The sequence below is a fragment of the Myxocyprinus asiaticus genome, chromosome 23, assembly GCF_019703515.2.
Source record: "Myxocyprinus asiaticus isolate MX2 ecotype Aquarium Trade chromosome 23, UBuf_Myxa_2, whole genome shotgun sequence".
In the NCBI taxonomy this organism is placed as follows: Eukaryota; Metazoa; Chordata; class Actinopteri; order Cypriniformes; family Catostomidae; genus Myxocyprinus; species Myxocyprinus asiaticus.
Window position 1 is genome coordinate 25613197 of NC_059366.1, and position 19304 is coordinate 25632500.

The 19304-nt window shown below is 42.0% G+C and overlaps 1 protein-coding gene across 2 annotated transcripts in view; it reads right to left on the reverse strand.

The window, feature by feature from the left end:
• Nucleotides 1-19304, reverse strand: part of LOC127413577 (vinculin-like) — an 82776-nt gene that overhangs the window by 44705 nt on the left and 18767 nt on the right. For both annotated transcript variants that reach the window (XM_051650829.1, XM_051650828.1), the window contains exon 2: nucleotides 4451-4521. In XM_051650829.1, coding sequence (XP_051506789.1) covers nucleotides 4451-4521 — 71 coding nt within the window. The remainder of the gene's footprint in view (nucleotides 1-4450; nucleotides 4522-19304) is intronic.

The following is a 19304-nucleotide window of genomic DNA, read 5'->3' on the forward strand; positions in this document are numbered from 1 at the left end:
CGAAAGCGGCACCAAGATCCAGCAGCAGAAGAGCAACAGGACTACCAGAATCAACACCTAATAAAATATCATTTAAAACTCTCAACAGAGCCAATTCTGTACTATGACCGGCTCTGAAACCTGACTGAAATTTATCGAGCAAATTATTGCAAGCTAAAAAATAATTTAATTGTGCAAGCACCATCTTCTCTAATATTTTTGACATAAAAGGATAATTTTGATATAGGTCGAAAGCTGTTCATATCAGACGAATCAAGATTTGCTTTCTTAAGAAGAGGCTGATTAACAGCATGCTTGAAGCAGCTGGGAACAATACCAGTGGTCAGGCTACTGTTGACAATCGATAACACGCTTGGACCAATTGAGTCCACCACCTCCTTAAACAAAGTGGATGGAATAACATCACACGAAGAACCAATAGGCTTCATATGTGCAATTATGTGTTTGAGTTGAGACAGGGACACAGGCACAAAACAGGTCAACAGATTTTGCAGAACAGAATAGGTAACAGGATCATTACTAACAGGTAAAATCCGTGAACGTATACCAGCAATTTTAACAGTAACATTTTTTAAAAACTGTTCACAAGTGTCCACCGAAAGGGAGATGGAGGTAAGGGCAACTGGATGAAGAAATGATGTAATGGTAGAAAAAAGAACTTTAGAATTATGACAGTTCTTTGAAATGATATTAGAAAAATAGCTTGATCTGGCTAATTTAACTGCTCTTTGAAATGTATTCAAACAGCCTCTCAAAATCTCATTGGAAACTTGTAATTTATCTTTGAGCCACTTTCGCTCAGCCTTCCTGCACTCCTACCTAAGAGCACGGGTATTACTATTCAACCAGGGCTGAGCCTTGACTTTTTTCTTCCTAATTTTTAATGGAGCCACAATGTTCCAGAACATGATGTGTTGAAATGGGAGACCAAATCCTCAGGCCCCATACCAGAAAATGGAGACTCCAGCAGTGAATTCAGTGGAGAAACATTAAAAGCAGCTGAAAAACTACTAGCAGTAGAGGGAGAGATAAAACGAGATGCGACAGCAACAGGGCCATCATTAGCCTGATCATTGCATGAAAAAATAGGGTTAAAAATAACAGTCTTATGGTCTGAGAACACAGTGTCAGCAATTTGCACATTGCTAATGGAAAAACCAAGAGATAAAACCAGATCAAGACCACATACATGTGTAGGGCCAGCAACACTCTGAAATAAACCAAATGAATCTAATAAATTAACAAATTCTTTGACCAAGGGTCTCGAAGGACAACACACGTGAATATTAAAATCCCCCAAAATTAAAATGTTATCTGAGCAAGGAATAATAGCAGATAAAAATCAGAGAACTCATTTATAAAATCTTTGTGATATGATGGAGGTCTGTAGATGAGAGCACATAACACAGATTTAAATTAGTTCAGCATAATCAACTGAGCTTCAAACATACAAAACGTCTCAGTAGATAGAAGCCTGCATTTAAACTTGTTTTTAAAAATAACTGCAAGGCCCCCACCCCTACCGACTGCCCTAGGGGAGCTAAAGTAGCTACAGTTGGGAGGTGAAAGTTCGGAAAGAGGAGCCATGTCGCAGTTGCTGTGCCAAGTCTCCGTAACAAATAGAAAATCCAATTCATGAGAGAGAAAAAGATCGTTCAGAATAAAGGATTTGTTAGAGAGAGATCTTGCATTGATCAGAGCCATTGTCACTGACAAAGAGTCAGACGAAAGTTGAGAAGTACCATATGTATATCCCGATCTACCGCTACCCAGGGAACATAGATTTGTTAAGTTAGCACCGCGGTCTTCACGCCGCCACCTCGAATCCATGGTCCGCGATGGTCGCCACCCTGATCCAGATGAAAACAGAAATACAGGCACCAAGTATGAACCCCTCAAAGTTGGCAGCACTTCAACACTATCCAGCACTGAGGCCACAGAGCAGGAGAAAGTAATCATCCGAGACTTCTTCGACCTCACTAAGCGTCCAGCCCACTTTCGACGCTTCCTTCGCGTTTCCTGCGCAAGCACAAACACCCAGGCAGGTGGCAGACTTGTATCAGCGTGACTAGCACAGCATGGGAAGGGAGACGCCAGTTGACACTGGGATCGCGTATCAAACAGTCAGTTACCTCCGTTAGAACATGTAAAAGAGCCAAACGATCATAGACCAGAACAGAGCAAACCGTGCGAGAAATAAAGCCGATAATAAAGATAGAAACTAGAATTAAAACAGATAAGAAAGATAAGCCACAATGGCCATAACTGCAAGCCGGTAAACAACCTGGCGCCATCATCGCCTCGCTCCCACACACACACCAGGGAATCTATCTATCTATCTATCTATCCAGACAAACAAGTTGACATTGCCTTTCTGGTCCATATTGTGCTCTCAACATTGATACACAATTCAAGAGAGCGCAAATACAGCACTGCCAAGTAGCAGAGAAAGGTAACGACAGAACTTGAACCAACTATTAATGAGGTCTGCATCAGATGATACAAACACATCTGTACATAATGCCACAGAAAAATCAAATCAAATCATATAATAATAAAAATAATTAAATTAAGCATATTTATAAGTGAGTAAAGTGAGCTTTTTATAATTACAAAAAAACTATTTTCTTCAGAAAATGTTAAAATCATCTGCAGTGGTTTTGGTCCTAGGCTTATCTGTATAAAGTGAATTGGGCCGATGGACTCGGTTAAACAACTTGTAAGTAGTCAGCTTTGGATATAATAAATATTATTTCAATAATTCACCAGTACACTGGTTTGATACTGATGAAGGGGCTACCCAAAAACATTGTGTCACAATTTTGCACTTTTACACTTTTTAGCCTCTTAAAGGAATACTTAAAGGAATACTATATTTACCTTAAAATATAAATGATGTCATAATTGAATCACCCTCATAACCCATATGACTTTTTTCTCATAGAGAACACAACTGTTTTAATGAATATCTCGGTCCAAGAAATGACTTAAATTCCATGTTGTTTCTTACCAAACCAATCTTTTGCCTCCGAAAGACACAATATAACACACAAGCCATACTGACTACTTTTATGAATCCTTTTTTAAGCTTTAAGGCAAGTCCCATTCTGGCTTGCATCAAGTCTTATGCCTAACCTTTCTCCACATTGTGGCAATAAAATGTCAAAAATCCCCCAAATTGTTGTAAATTGTAAAAAAAAGAAGAAGAAGAAGAAAAACTAGTTTTAGGATCATCTGACCCTTTAAAGTGTGGGGAACAAAGGATCAATAAGCACCTCTATGTGTTTTCTTCACCAATGAAGAAAAATGCAGCCTAACTTTGATAATTCAGACAGCAGGAAATCAGAGAAAAAAGCCAGTGAGACACAAACAGACAGTACAGTACATCAATATTACATAGATTGCACACTAACTGCTTCATCTACATCAGCTGTCAAAGCACCACTTCACACAGCCGGGAACACCCCAGGGAGAGCAGCCATATGGTTTTTACATAGAGTTATCAATAATGCATTGTAAGTTTACTGGAAAGTGCTCCCGAGCTTCAGCAGTGTGGGAATGACTCAGCTGCCCTGACAGTGAGGAATAGTGCCAGAAGAGAAGTGCCACGAGTCCTCTAAGACTGCACCTTACCAAATTTAACCTCCATACCACACTATATATTATTATAAGCCTTGTAAATGGTTTGACCAATGTATTTCCATGATTTTTTCATGAGCTTCTTAGTCATAAGTGATTACTAGATAATCAGACTGATTCATTAATCATTTAGACCAATTTCTGAAGCAATTAGACTGATTCATTGCCAAGAACTAACTCATAAGAAGGGTTCGCTCACATATTGGACATCACTATGGTTTGTGAGCAAGTTTTACTCTACAAAACAGCAATATCTACCCAATGAAATTTCCATGACTTTTAAGATTGCATTAATTTATGTTATTTTTCAAGGCCTGGAAAACACTATGTTATAATTCCAGGTTATTTCCAGGTTTTCCATTACCATGGGAACCCTTTTTGTATATTGTCATAAACTCTGTCGTGAGGCTTTGTAGGCATCTCATATTGTGTTAGATTAGGTAATATGATTCTAATTTACCAAAGATGTTTTACAGAAACTTGTTCCAGTAATAAAAACAAACTACATTTAGGAATACATAGGGCCAAAGTTAGGTTGCAAAAAAAACTACATCAAAGAAAATACTTGAAAAGATGGAAATTTATTTATAAGTTTGGACAATCCTGAACAGTTTATCATAACTTTTGACAAGGTAACCTTATTAGGCCACATGCCTTATTAATCCTGTAAAATGAGCATGTGTGTGTGTGTGTGTGTGTGTGTGCATGTGGGTGTGCATGTGTGTTAAAGCATCAGCGTGGGAATGTGATTAGGGCTGATGTATGTTCACATGATGAGCCCCTGGAGAGAGTCAGGAAGCACAGGTCTTACTTAATGAAGGCCGGGGGCATGTCTCTCTTCATAATCTTGTCTTCTGTGGTCTGCACTGTCTCCTTTCCCACCTGAGAACACATGTAAAACAAGCTTGTTTAAAAACACATCAATAAAGCTGAATCCTAAGAAGGACGGGACCGTTTAAAGTCATCATTATTCAGACACGATGCTGAAGAGATATGTGCACCAGTGTCTAGAAGTCAACATGGTTGCAAATTAATGCTGATATATATTATGATACAATTTAAAGACAGCAAACAAGGGGTATTCAAAAATTGCTGAAACTAAATAAATTTTATTTTCACAAAATTTACTGAAAATGCACAAAAAATGTTGGAAAAATATATTAAAATATAAAAAGCAAGTTACATTACAGTTTTTGGCAGACACTGATAGTTTAAAAATCGACAAATATCAGCCAATTAATCGATCTGGACGATAGTCCATCACTAGCAGTATTCATTCAAAAGCAGCTAGGTTATACACACTCATGTGGAAAGGCTTTAGTCCCCAGAAAGACCAGACTGACACAGTTTGTTAATGGGGTTGCTCTGAGTATCCAGACACAATAAGGCCCTGTGTGTCCTGGATGAGCCTAGAGGCCGATCTACTGTTCGCTATTTGGGATGCTGCCAATACCTCCACTGTCCAATCAGAAACAACAAACAACAACCCACGTTGCTCATCTGTCATTGCCACACCCATTTTTTCACCATATCCAGAATGAACGCATGGTAAAAGAGGGATGCACATATATGCATACAGTAGGCTACAATACAAAGATGGTTAAAAAAACCAATGAATTCCCAAATGCAAAATAAGGACAACAAAAACATAGGGCTGTATACTGTATTTAGGATTGGAGGGACCATTTACATTTATGAATTTAGCAGACATTTTCATACAAAGCAACTCACAGTGCATTCAAGGTACATATTTTAACAGTTTCCTGGAAATCAAACAATGACCTTGGCATTACTATTGTCATGTTCTACCAGATGACAGCAATACAAGGGGACCAAATATAATAGTTTAAAGGGGTCATGACATGCCGTTTTTATTTTATTTTAATATGTTCTTTGAGGTTCACTTATAATATTAGTAATATTTTTTAACAAAAAAAACATCAGAAAAACATTCCATCAGAAAAACATTCCACCCACCAGTTTTGGTGCTGCCTCTCCTTTAAGACTTGACAGTAAATGCCCACTGTTATGATTGGCTCTCTGCTATTGACTGACCTGCTCTCTCCTTGCCACCTCACTGCTAACCACTACTGGGCGGGGCTACGGAAGTGATAAGGTAAAATAGGCTTTGATGTGTTGTTGAGGCGGCAAACAACCTGGTATCATAGTGAAAACGTGACTCTATATACATTTTTGCAAAATTTGTTAAACGTGTCTCCAGGTACAATTCCCTGCAGTTTCCAGGAAAATGAACACTAGAGGCGCTACAACAACTGTGTGTTTTCACTTTCACTCAAATCATGACTTAAATGGCTGATTATGACATTATAAATACTTATTTTTCTCTCTATTACTCAGAACCTGTTATTTTATGATATCAACACACCTTTACACAAACACATCTTATGAAAAACTAAATTTTTTAATGCTGTCATTACAGACTCACCTATATATACACTTATTCCAACACGGATAGCTAGCGCGGTAGCTCACCTGATAGGGCGTTGGACTTAAGGCCTTTTCACACAAAACGCGAACCTTTCGATTAACCATGATTAACAACTTTCGACAAACGGGACTAACATTTTTTACGGTAACAATGGATTCCTAATGAGCCCTTCATACCTGGAATGAACGTTCATGCTGAGTCGGACTGACAAATCGAAGCTTTTTTTTTTTTTTTTTACGGTGTGTCATATTTGTTTTTCTTCGCCCAGCAAAGAAATGCACTGACCAATAAAATTTGAGCTGTGAATCACGTGTCACGAGATGCTGCAGTTCCCAAAACCAGCGAACAGGTGGCGCTACAGCACAGAAAGCTGTTTTGACCACTGACATGAAACACTGAAACAGTGTGGACATGTGTTTCATTTGCATCAAATGCCTTAAAAACAGAAACAGTTTTTTATCCTATGGGTTCTCTTAACATGTAAATGATATTGCTGCATCACTGCCTTGCATTCCCTTTAAAAAGCTCTCTGATCGGGGACACCCTGGATGCCATGCAAGGAGCAGACGTGTGAGCGACGAGCTCTGCGCACTTTGCTGAATTTTCGATTATTTTCATATTATAATCTGGTGAAATTTGTTACACCCAGTTACACATTTGCCCTTTGTTGCAAAACATGGCAAAGAAGTCAAAATCCTCGGGCTCGGGAGACATTAAAAGACACTTACGTGTTCAGGATGAAAGCCCCGACAGGCCTACAGACCGGGGACTCGATTTGGATGGCGCGGCGAGAGAGGAGATCCAGCGTCAGTTGTCCAACATGTCGATGATGTTGACGAAGATTCTTGCTGACTTGGAGGATCTCACTGTAATGCGTCGATCGATCACGGCGATGGAAATAAAATTCTCCGAGTTAGGTACAAGAGTGACTGATGTTGAAAAACGAATCAATTTTCTGGAATCTTCGGAGAGGGAATTAACCGCTAATCCACCCACGACCAAAGTTGATCTGGAACATCTCCTTGAAAAGCTTGAAGATCTTGAAAATAGAAGCCGCAGGAATAACGTTCGAATTGTTGGAATTCCTGAGCATGAGGAGGGCAGAGATATGGTGAAATCCCTAGACGAGCTTTTCCCGAGTCTGCTCGACATAACAGGCCATAAACTGGAAATCGAGCGAGCTCACAGAGTCCCGTCTCACAGATCTGCTGAGGGAGACAGGCCCAGATTGATTCTGAGATCATCCGATAAAGATCTTGTGTTGTGCCAGGCGAGGAGCAAAGGGAAGCTTTCTTGGAAGAACCATAATATTTTCTTGTTCCCGGACTTTGCGAGTTTGACAAGAGAGAAACGCGATCAGTTCAAGGAATGTAAGAAACTCTTACATCAGAAAAACATCTCGTTTGCTCTGATGTTTCCTGCCAAACTGAGAATAGAAACGAAGGTCGGTCGCAAAGTATTCACATGTCCAAATCTGGCAATGTTTTTTATAGAATCAATGACTGAGTAAACCACTGGATGTTTCTCATGTGAGTGGGCCTGACTCGCTGTACTAACTCTTGAGGATGCTGGGCAACATTTTGGATTTTTTTGTGTTGGCTCCGCCGAGCGGCTGGAGCTTGTTTTATTAATAACACTGTAAGGGGGTTTCGAGGAAAGGAGGAGGCGAGAACCGGCTTGACAACTTAAATAATAATTTATTAACCAAAAACACAACCAAAAACACACAACTAAAAACACAGCACAGCTGTCTGTAATTCTCTCTCTCTCTCGAACTGTCGTCCCCGGCCGCCTTTATCCCTCGCGCGCCCCATCAGGCTGATTGGGACCGGGTGTGTCTCATTCCAGCCCGGCCCCGCCCTCCTCGGCTCTACACTCCTCCCGGCGTTGCCTCAGGCCGGGGAGCCCCCGGCATGACGTACATCCCCCCCACCCTTCCTCTCCGGGGGGGGGGCGTGCCTTATGCCCCGACTGCCGGCGGGTCCTCCCCGCCTTCCTCGACCTGGGAGACAGGAGGGAAAAACAACAACACAAAATGGCGAGGGAAAGGCCAACACGGAGCGACAGAGAGAGAGAGAGAGAGGAGAGAGAGAAAAAGAAACTCGCCAGTTCTCTGATGCGCCGTCGCGTGGTCCTCAATCACTACTCCACCCTCTCAGGCGGACTGCAGCCACTCCTCCCCGGGCGGACCGGAGTCAGACCTCCGACCCCCAGCGGACAGAATGCCCCTCCGCATTCCCGGCGTCCCGTGGGGACTCTCCTCCGCCCCTGGCAGCGGCCCTACCACTCCAGGCGGTCGGGGAGTCGCTTCCCTCCTCCCCCCGCGGACGGCGGTCTTCTCTCGACCCCTCCGCGTTCCCGGGGGACGGCAGGGCACTCCTCCGCCCCCGGCAGCAGCTCCCTCGCTCCAGGCGGTCGGGGAGTCCCGCCCCCAATTGCCTCGCGGACGGCGGCCGTTCCCCGCGTCCGGGTGGTCGGGCTACTCCGTCTCCCGTCGGACGGCAGTGGCGCTCCCCTGGGTGGACGGCAGTGTCGAGGATCCTGCGACGGGAATCCCTCCTCCTTCCCGGGTCTCGGCACCAGTGTAAGGGGGTTCAGTGGAAAGGAGGAGGCGAGAACCGGCTTGACAACTTAAATAACAATTTATTAACCAAAAAACACAACCAAAAACACACAACTAAAAACACAGCACAGCTGTCTGTAATTCTCTCTCTCTCGAACTGTCGTCCCCGGCCGCCTTTATCCCTCGCGCGCCCCATCAGGCTGATTGGAACTGGGTGTGTCTCATTCCAGCCCGGCCCCGCCCTCCTCGGCTCTACAAACACTTTTCCTTAAAGAAACTTTTGCATTGATAAAAGATTACTTTTGCATTGAAGTTCCCGGACAGATTGAAAGTGGACACTACGGATGACCGCAAAATATCTACATGCTGCTCACACAAAGGATGTTTTTTATGAAGCCAACGGATTATGTAAGTCATGGTATATACTTTTATGCAGCCACCGAGTGAATTGACTCGACCATCTGGGGAACCGGGATGCCGGTGTTGTTTCTTTTTGTATTGGTTCCACCTAGCGGCTGGAGCTTGTTCTATTGAATAACACTCCTTGGAACAGCTGTGGATTAATCTGTTCGTTCTTCGTGCTTATTCCTCCTGCTGGCTGTAGTTTGTTTTGTTGAGTTTTTTATTTATTTTTGTATTTTTTATGGGACATTGGAATGATTACGTCATCCGCTGAACTCATAACAGCTGGCTCACTGAACATTCGTTTGTCTGTCCGAGGAATATGAACGGTTTTATATCAGCTGGAATTTGTCTTGTGGAAGATCACACCTTTGAGACAGTTCTGTGAATGAATCTACACGTTCTTAGTGTTCATTCTTCCTATTGACTGGGTTTATTTTACAAAGTATTTTCTGTTATGTAATTTTGCCTCACAAATTTGTGAGGCAAAATTGAGCAATCCGATGGCAAAGATGTCGTGGGGACTCGTGGGCGTTCATGGACCTTTCGAGTTTAAAGGGATTGTCGCTGGTTGGCGCTGTCGTGCGCGGGGTTAATGCGCACGTTTTTCTTTTTTCTGTTTGTTTTGTTCGGGGGTTGATTGTTTCACTATTGAGGAATGTGGTCTATATAATTTTGTTTCTGACACACAGTTTATTTTTTCTTCTATATCAAAATGTCAAATGTTAATATAAGTGTACTATCTCTTTCCACATGGAATGTGAATGGGTTGGGTCACCCCATAAAAAGAAGGAAGGTTATTACTTTTCTTAAACGTAAGAAATATGATATAGTGTTTCTTCAAGAAACATATCTCTCCCCGCAGGAAGCTGAAAAATTTGGGAAGATATGGGGTGGACATGTTTTCTTTAGTGTTGGCTCAAGTAAGAGCAAGGGAGTCATTATATTGGTAAATAAACATCTACAATTCAAATGTCTCAAACAGAGCAAAGATAAATTAGGAAGAGTAATTATTGTTTTAGCTGAAATTCAAGGGCAAAGGTTGATTTTGGCTAATATTTACGCACCTAACGCTGATGATCATGGCTTTTTTATAGATCTTGAAGGGATGTTGCAAACCGTTGGCACCCCTCATGATATAATATTGGGAGGAGACTTTAATCTTTTGATGGACTCAGTGCTTGATCATAGTGAAGCAAAAGTATGCAAATCCCCTAGAGCAACATTGATGCTTCACAGGATGTGTAAAAATCTTGGTCTTACAGACATTTGGAGACTTTTGAACCCATCTGGTAGGGACTATAAATTTTTTTCATCAGTCCACAAGATTTATTCTAGAATAGATTTTTTTTAAATATCCAAATCCCTTATTTCATCTGTTGTTGATTGCTCAATTGGAAATATCTTAGTCTCGGATCATGCTCTGGTGAGTTTAAAGGTGATGCCACATGTAGAGAAAAATAAATCTTATAGTTGGCGCCTTAATGTGTCCCTTTTGCAAAATCCTGATTTCCAACAAATGTTGAAGACTGAAATCAGTGTTTATATGGAGACCAACTGGTCCTCGGTATCCTCTGTGGGCATGGCTTGGGAGGCACTTAAGGCGGTTCTTAGGGGTCGGATCATAGAGTATGCCTCATTCATCAAAAAATACAAAGCACAAGAACTCGTGGAGTTGGAAGGAAATATTAAAAGTGCAGAGGCAGAGCTGAAGCGCCGTATGTCATCTGATGGCCTCAGAGAATTGACTCGTTTGAAGTACAGATATAATACTATTCTGTCACAGAAAGTGGAGTTTTGGTTAATCAGGGTAAGACAGTCATACTTTGAGTCAGGTGATAAAGCAGGAAAACTTTTGGCTAGATATATAAAGCAGAGAGAGTCTTTTTCTATCATTCCCTCAGTGAAATCTGCTTGTGGTGAAATCTTTACCTCGGCTATTGATATTAATAATGCTTTTAAAGAGTTCTATCTTGATCTCTATAGGTCCACGTCTTCGTCTACTGATGAAGATATTAGGAACTTTGTGGAACCATTAGATCTCCCTAAACTGACGAATGAGCAAAAAAACTCTTGATTCTGAGATAACCTTGGAGGAGCTTGATGAGGTAATTAAGTCCCTGCCTACAGGCAAGGCTCCAAGGCCTGATGGCTTTGCCGCTGAGTTTTTCAAATCTTATGCTACAGAACTGGCGCCACTTTTGTTAGAAGTTTATACTGATTCATTAAAGAATGGAAAGCTTCCACCAACCATGACACAAGCCCGGATCAGTCTGATTCTAAAAAAGGATAAAGATCCAAGTGAGTGTAACAGTTACCGCCCAATTTCGCTGATCCAGTTAGATGTAAAAATTTTGTCCAAAATTCTGGCTAATCGATTAAGTAAAGTTATGACAACTCTTATACATATAGATCAGGTGGGGTTTATTCGAGGCCGTAGTTCTTCTGATAATATTAGGCGTTTCATCAATATCATATGGTCAGTAGCAAATGAAAAATCTCCGGTTGCTGCCATCTCTCTTGACGCCGAAAAGGCGTTTGATATGGTAGAATGGGATTATCTTTTCAAGATTTTGGAAAGGTATGGGTTCGGGAATACATTTATTGGTTGGATTAAGTTACTTAATAGACACCCTGTAGCAGCGGTACAAACAAATGGGTTAATTTCAGATTATTTTACTCTGGATAGGGGCACCCGGCAGGGTTGCCCTCTTTCCCCATTATTGTTCTGTCTTGCCCTGGAACCATTAGCAGCCGCGATAAGAAAGGAGGATGATTTTCCAGGGGCGACGGCGGGAGGTGTAGTGCATAAGCTTCTGCTTTACGCAGATGATATTTTATTATTCGTCTCCGACCCCGCTAGATCCATGCCTTGCCTCCACAAAATTATTAACTCCTTTTCCAAATTCTCAGGATACAGAGTCAACTGGTCTAAATCCGAAGCTTTGGCTTTGACAGCATACTGTCCGGTAACGGCTTTCCAGCCGGGCACCTTCATGTGGCCCAAACAGGGAATTAAGTATTTGGGAATTTTATTCCCAGCAAATTTGTCTGATTTAGTCAGAGTTAATTTTGATCCCTTAATAAAAAGGTTTTCGAATGATGTGGACAGGTGGGCTTCATTACACTTATTGATGATTGGGAAGGTTAATGTCATTAAAATGAATTGCATTCCAAAATTTAACTATCTGCTACAATCTCTCCCTGTAGATGTCCCTCTCTCTTATTTTAAGCAATTTGATAGCATAGTGAAGTCCTTCATTTGGAATGGTAAGCGTCCCAGGTTAAATTTCAGTAAATTACATAGGCCGATTGACAAAGGTGGGTTAGGCCTACCCAAGATTTTATTTTATTATTATGCATTCAGTCTTAGACATTTGGTTCATTGGTTGCTTCCACCTGAGAGAGCTCCTCCCTGGTTTTGTATTGAAAAGGAAGTTCTTGCCCCTATCTCGCCACTGCAAAGCCTTTCGATTAAACTAGCTGGAGAGGTTAAGTCGCACCCCGTTATTTTGCATTTACACTCGATATGGACAAAAGTGTCCAGAGTGTTTAATTCTGATATTTATTTAAATGTTGCCTCGAGCATATGGCAGAACCCTAAACTATGCATTAATAAGTCCCCTTTCTGTTGGTCAGATTGGATTGTGAGGGGGGTTAATGCACTTGGTGACCTATATGAGGGTGGAGTATTGAGATCTTTTGAAAATTTGGTTCAACATTTTGGGATTCCCAGATCTCAGTTTTATAAGTATTTACAGCTGCGCCACCTGCTCTGCTCTGTTTTTGGGAGTAGCGTACATCCCCCAAGAGCGGCAGATACTCTGGAAGTGGTGATTGCTGCTTTTGGGAAGGGTCATGAGGCATCAGTGTATTACTCCTTGTTAATTCAGAGTCTGGGGGACCGAGCTTTAAATTCTCTTAAAAGATTATGGGAGAAAGATTTAAACTTGGTATTGGAGGAGGGAGTGTGGGCAAGGATTCTAAAAAACAAAGTCTGCATCTAGAGATGCAAGGGTTCGCCTTATGCAATTTAAGATTTTACATAGATTTTATTGGACCCCCTCTAGATTGTATAGGCTTGGTCTTAAGGACACACCCATCTGCTGGCGATGCCATACTGAAGATGGAGACACCATCCATGTTTTTTGGGGGTGCCTTAAGATCCAATAATTTTGGCTGAAGGTGCAAAGTTTTGTGTGTGATGTGTTGGGCACTCAGGTCTTGTTCTGCCCCAGACTCTGTATTTTGGGTGATAGGGAGGTCATGGATTTGGTAGATAAGCACATGAAGGACTGGGTTTTGACCGGTGTGATGATTGGTAGACAGGTTATTTTGAGGAGTTGGAAGTTGAATGGAGCACCCTCGTGTGTTGCGCGGAGATGGGGAGGGTGGCTGCCTTCGAGGAGGGGTCGAGTATTAGGATGGGGGTTAGGGAAACTTACAATAAGAAATGGGGCAATTATTTAGCATTTTTGAGGGAATCTCGAGGTGAGGCGGTGGAGGGAGTAATTTAAAGTTTTTATTTATTTATTTTTTTATTATTTTTTTTTAATTATTATTATACTTGATTATTGTATGTTATTTTATGTTGTTGTTTTAGTTTTCTGTGTGTGTGTGTCTATATTCTATTGACCACAGGGGTGTTCGTGGGGGGGTCAGGGTGGTTTGAGAGTTTGGTAGGGGGAGGGGATATAGTGGGGGTTTAATGTTAAAAGTTTTTGATTCATTATATAGATGTTGTTGTATTTCTTGTGTTAATTTATGAATCAATAAAAAAATGTAATAACAAAAAAAAAAAAAAGCTCTCTGATCTTACATGGATTGTCTTCATATATTGCTGTATTTTTTCCCTTTGCATTTAATCTTATCTGAGTTCTCTTTTATCTTTAAAATAACATAAATCGCAGCATATTTGCCTTTGTATCACCTTTTTAATGAACAACTGGATGGATCTTAAGTGTTTTTATTCGCCAAATATTAATACAAATATAGCTGCAAGCACGGGGTCAAGCACCAACATGGCAACCACAACCCAAATAGCACATACAGAGAAAGCACACACAACATTTCAAGTCACCTCAGGATGGATTTAAACCTATACATTTCTGTTCCACAAGTCAATGCTCTATCCACTGCACCAGAGAGCTACAACAGTGACAGTAACCAAAGGGACATATCAACCAGAGATAAATCACAGCCAAGCACAACAGTCACCATGATGAGCTTTATCAGAACTTTTATCAGAATAAGCTTTATTGCCAAGTATGCTTACACATACAAGGAATTTGTCTTGGTGACAGAAGCTTCCAGTGTACAACAATACAAAAACAATACAAAAACAGCAGCAAGATATAGATAATAATAATAATAATAATAATAATAATAATAAAAAATTTATACACATACGTACATATACACACAGACACACACATACATACATACACACAGACACATACGTAGTGCAAATCTAATACAAATCTGATATCTGTTATGTACAGTGCAAATACAATGTTATGTACATTGCAAATGTTTTTTTTTTTTTTTTTTTCTCTCAGAGGAATGAAATGGCAGAAGAGGTTGGAAGTGTTGGATAAATATAAAAAAGACTAAACTGTGTATTGCACATAGTTATTGCTCAATGGGGCAATTTAACTGTTCATGAGATCGATAGCCTGAGGGAAAAAACTGTCCCTGTGCCTGACGGTTCTGGTGCTCAGAGCTCTGAAGCGTCGGCCAGAAGGCAACAGTTCAAAAAGGTAATGGGCAGGGTGAGTGGGGTCCAGAGTAATTTATCCAGCCTTTTTTCTCACTCTGGAAGTGTATAGTTCTTGAAGGGGGGGCAGGGGGCAACCAATAATCCTCTCAGCAGTCCGAACTGTCCATTGTAGTCTTCTGATGTCTGATTTCATGCTGAACAAAACCAGACAGTTATTGAAGTGCAGAGGACAGACTCTATGACTGCTGAGTAGAACTGTATCAGCAGCACCTGTGGCAGGTTGAACTTCCTCAGCTGGCGAAGGAAGTACAACCTCTGCTGGGCCTTTTTCACAATGGAGTCAATGTGTGTCTCCCACTTCAGGTCCTGTGAGATGGTAGTGCCCAGGAACCTGAATGACTCCACTGTTGCCACAGTGCTGTTTAGAATGGTGAGGGGGGTCAGTGTTGGGGTGTTCCTCCTAAAGTCCACAATCATCTCCACCGTTTTGAACGTGTTCAGTTCAAGGTTATTTTGACCAGACAGCCAGCTGTTCAACTTCCCTCCTGTATGCAGACTCATCGTCATCTCGGATGAGGCCGATGACAGTGGTGTCATCTGCAAACTTCAGGAGCTTGACAGAGGTGTCCTTAGCAATGCAGTCATTGGTGTAGAGGGAGAAGAGTAGTGGGGAGAGCACACATCCCTGGGAGTGGAAGTGAGTTTCCCCTGTCTCACAAGCTGCTGCCTGTCCGTCAGAAAGCTGGTAATCCATTGACAGATAGATGTGGGAACAGAGAGTTGGTGTAATTTAGTCCGGAAAATAGCTGGGATGATGGTGTTGAAAGCTGAACTGAAGTCCACAAAAAGGATCCTTGCATATGTCCCTGGTCTGTCCAGATGTTGCAGGATATGATGCAATCCCATGTTGACTGCATTATTCACAGACCTGTTTGCTTGATAAGCAAATTGAAGGGGATCTAGAAAGGGTCCAGTGATGTTCTTCAGGTGGGCCAACACCAGTCTCTCAAATGATTTCATGACCACAGATGTCAGGGCGACAGGTCTGTAGTCATTAAGTCATTTGGTTTCTTTGGGACAGGAATAATGATTGAGCGTTTGAAGCAGCATGGGACTACACACTGCTCCAGTGATCTATTGAAGATCTGTGTGAAGATGGGGGCCAGCTGGTTAGCACAGGATCGAAGACACGCTGGTGAGACGCCATCTGGGCCTGAAGATTTCCTTGTCTTTTGTTTCCGAAAGACGCAGCTCACATCAACTTCACAGATCTTAAGTGCAGGTTGAGTAGCAGGAGGGGGGAGGAGGGGGGTTGCAGGAGGTATTAGTGTTTGTGTGAAGTGAAGGTCAGAGTGGGTATGGGGTGTGAGATTGGGCCTTTCAAATCTGCAGTAGGACACATTCAGGTCGTCAGCCAGCTGTTGGTCCACCACAGGGTTGGGGGTAGGAGTCCTGTAATTTGTGAGTTGTTTCATGCCACTCCACACTGATGCAGGGTCGTTAGCTGAAAACTTGTTTTTCAGCTTCTCAGAGTATCTTCTTTTAGCCACCCTGATTTCCTTGTTCAGTGTGTTCCTGGCCTGATTGTACAAGACTTTATCCCCACCCCTGTAAGCATCCTCTTTGGCCTGGCGAAGCTGCCTGAGCTCTGCTGTAAACCACGGTTTGTCATTGTTGAACTTAGTCCTAGTAGGAATGCACCTATCCTCACAGAAACTGATATATGATGGAACAGTATCTGTGAGCTCGTCCAGGTCTGTGGCTGCAGCCTCAAAAACACTCCAATCCATGCAATCGAAGCAGGCTTGTAGTTCCCACTCTGCTTCATTGGTCCATCTCTTTACAGTCCTTACTACTGGCTTGGTTGATTTTAACTTCTGCCTGTAGGTTGGAAGAAGATGAACCAGACAGTGATCAGAGAGTCCCAAAGCTGCTCTAGGGACAGAGCGATATGCATCCTTTATTGTTGTGTAGCAATGATCCAGTATGTTCCTGTCTTTGGTGGGGCATGTAATGTGCTGTTTGTATTTGGGCAGTTCACATATGAGATTTGCTTTGTTAAAATCCCCAAGAATAATAATAACTGGGTCCGGGTATTGTTGTTCTGTGTCTGTGATTTGATCAGTATACACACTCACCAGAATAAACGAGGAAAACTCCCACGGCGAGTAGAACGGCTTACAGTTAATAAAGAGCGCTTCCAAATTAGGACAGCACATCCTCTTTATCGTTGTTACATCTGTACACCAACTTTCATTGATGTAAAAGCATGTTCCACCACCTCTCATTTTCCCCATTAACTCTGCGATGCGATCTGCTCTGAACAGCTGAAAGCCCGGCAGATGTAATGCACTGTCCGGAATTGCTTCACTCAGCCAGGTTTCTGTGAAGCACTAGGCAGCAGAGGTTGAAAAGTCCTTGTTTGTGCGGGTGAGGAGATGTAGCTCATCCGTTTTGTTAGGAAGAGAGCGGAGATTCGCTAGATGAATACTCGGCAGCACTTTTTGAAAGCCACGCCGACGGAGCCTGACCAGCGCGCCTGCTTGTCTCCCTTGCCTGCGTCTCATAGCATGTTTAAACAACACAGTCGCGCCTCCAACTAAAATGTCCAGCAAAACATCTGAATATTCAAAAACCGGGAAAAGGTTGTCTGGTATATGCTGCCGAATGTTCAGCAGTTCATCCCTGGTAAAACTGACTGGAAAAATATTACTAAACACAGGACAAACAAACAAAAACAACAAAAGAACTGAAGAGCTACACACCGAGGCGGCCATCTGCGGCGCCATCTTGTATATTTGTATATGTCTGTATGTTACAATATGTGTCACACACATATACAATACAACACTGTATTCACGTAACTTTTCAACAGAGATCAAAAACAGAATTTGATTGTGGAAAACACCAGCAACCCTTGCAGGGTTCCACAACCTTTGGAACTATAGTCAAGTGTTTAACACTCAGTCAAACATGACACAGGTACAGCAAAGAGACATCCAGAGTTTAGTCACCACACAAATGTGGGTTATCTTTTTTAACTTTAGGTGGCGCTGTCTCCAAATTGCTCAGGTATCCTCAGGACATGATGTCAAGGGTGCATGCAAGTGTTCTTTTAAATCTGACAATGCATTCAAAAGACATATCTAGTCTCCTCCTGATGATTCAAATTGACACCAAACACCTCAGATTGGTTTTGAACCTATGCTTTTAATTTCTACAGACCATTGTGCTATCCACTGAACTAAACTGCCAGAACATGGACAGTCACCAAAGGGACATACCAAGCAGAGAATGAATCAAATCCAAACACAAGTCACCATGATCAACTTCGTATTCATGTAACTTTTCATCCGAGATCAAATTCAGAATTTGATCATGGAAAACCCAGTAACCATTCAGTAAGCACAACACAAAAATCACCAGAACAACAGAACTTTACACAACATAACTTGCAGAGTTCAGGACTTGAACCCTGGACCTATTGAACTATAAACCAGTGATTAAACTGTCTCCAAACTTCTCAGATATCCTTAGGACATGATGTAGATGATGCATTCCAATGTTCTTTTAAATCTGCCAATGCTTTTAAAAGATATATCACTTTTTAATAAAATTCAATATGATGGAGAGACATTATGGTCGATATGGGAAAAATTGGTATTGCTGAAATCCTCATGACTCACAGAATCCATAGACATGACTCATGATTTTAGAACATACGGTTCAAAAGTTATGTGCAAAAATATAAAATTTTCACATCTTTTGGCCCATAGGTGGCGGTGTCGCAAAAATATGCATGTACGCTCAGATCATGGCGATGATGAAGCATACTAAGTTTCATTTTGATATGACAACCATTTCCGAGATATGGCCTCACATCCATTTTCACATTTTTTTTTCTCCCAATTTGGAATGCCCACTTCCCAATGTGCTTTTAAGTCCTTGTGGTTGCGTAGTGATTTGCCTCAGTCCGGGTGGTGGAGGACGAATCCCAGCTGCCTCTGCATCTGAGACCATCAACCTGCGCATCTTCTCACGTGGCTTGTTGAGTGCGTTGCCATGGAGACATAGCACATGTGGAGGCTTCACGCCATCCACCGCAGCATCCACGCTCAACTCACCACGCGCCCCACCGAGAACGAACCACATTATAGCGACCACGAGGAGGTTACCCCATGTGACTCTACCATTCCTAGCAACTGGACCAATTTGGTTGCTTAGGAGACCTGGCTGGAGTCACTCAGCATGCCCTGGGATTCAAACTAGCGAATTCCAGCGGTGGTAGCCAGTATCTTTACCACTGAGCTACCCAGGCCCCCTAATGGGCAGAGTTTTAATGTAAGGGGTCCATCTGAATCATCAGTAGGAGAGTAATCAGACATAAAAATAATTATGTCTCTTGGACAAACGGTTCAAAAGATATGCCCCCCAAAATAGTAATTTTTTTTACATGGTGTTGGTGCTATAGAGTATGTCCTAGAGACCCTAAATTTGGTATGGGGGCTATTCATGCCCACCCTTATCAGTGT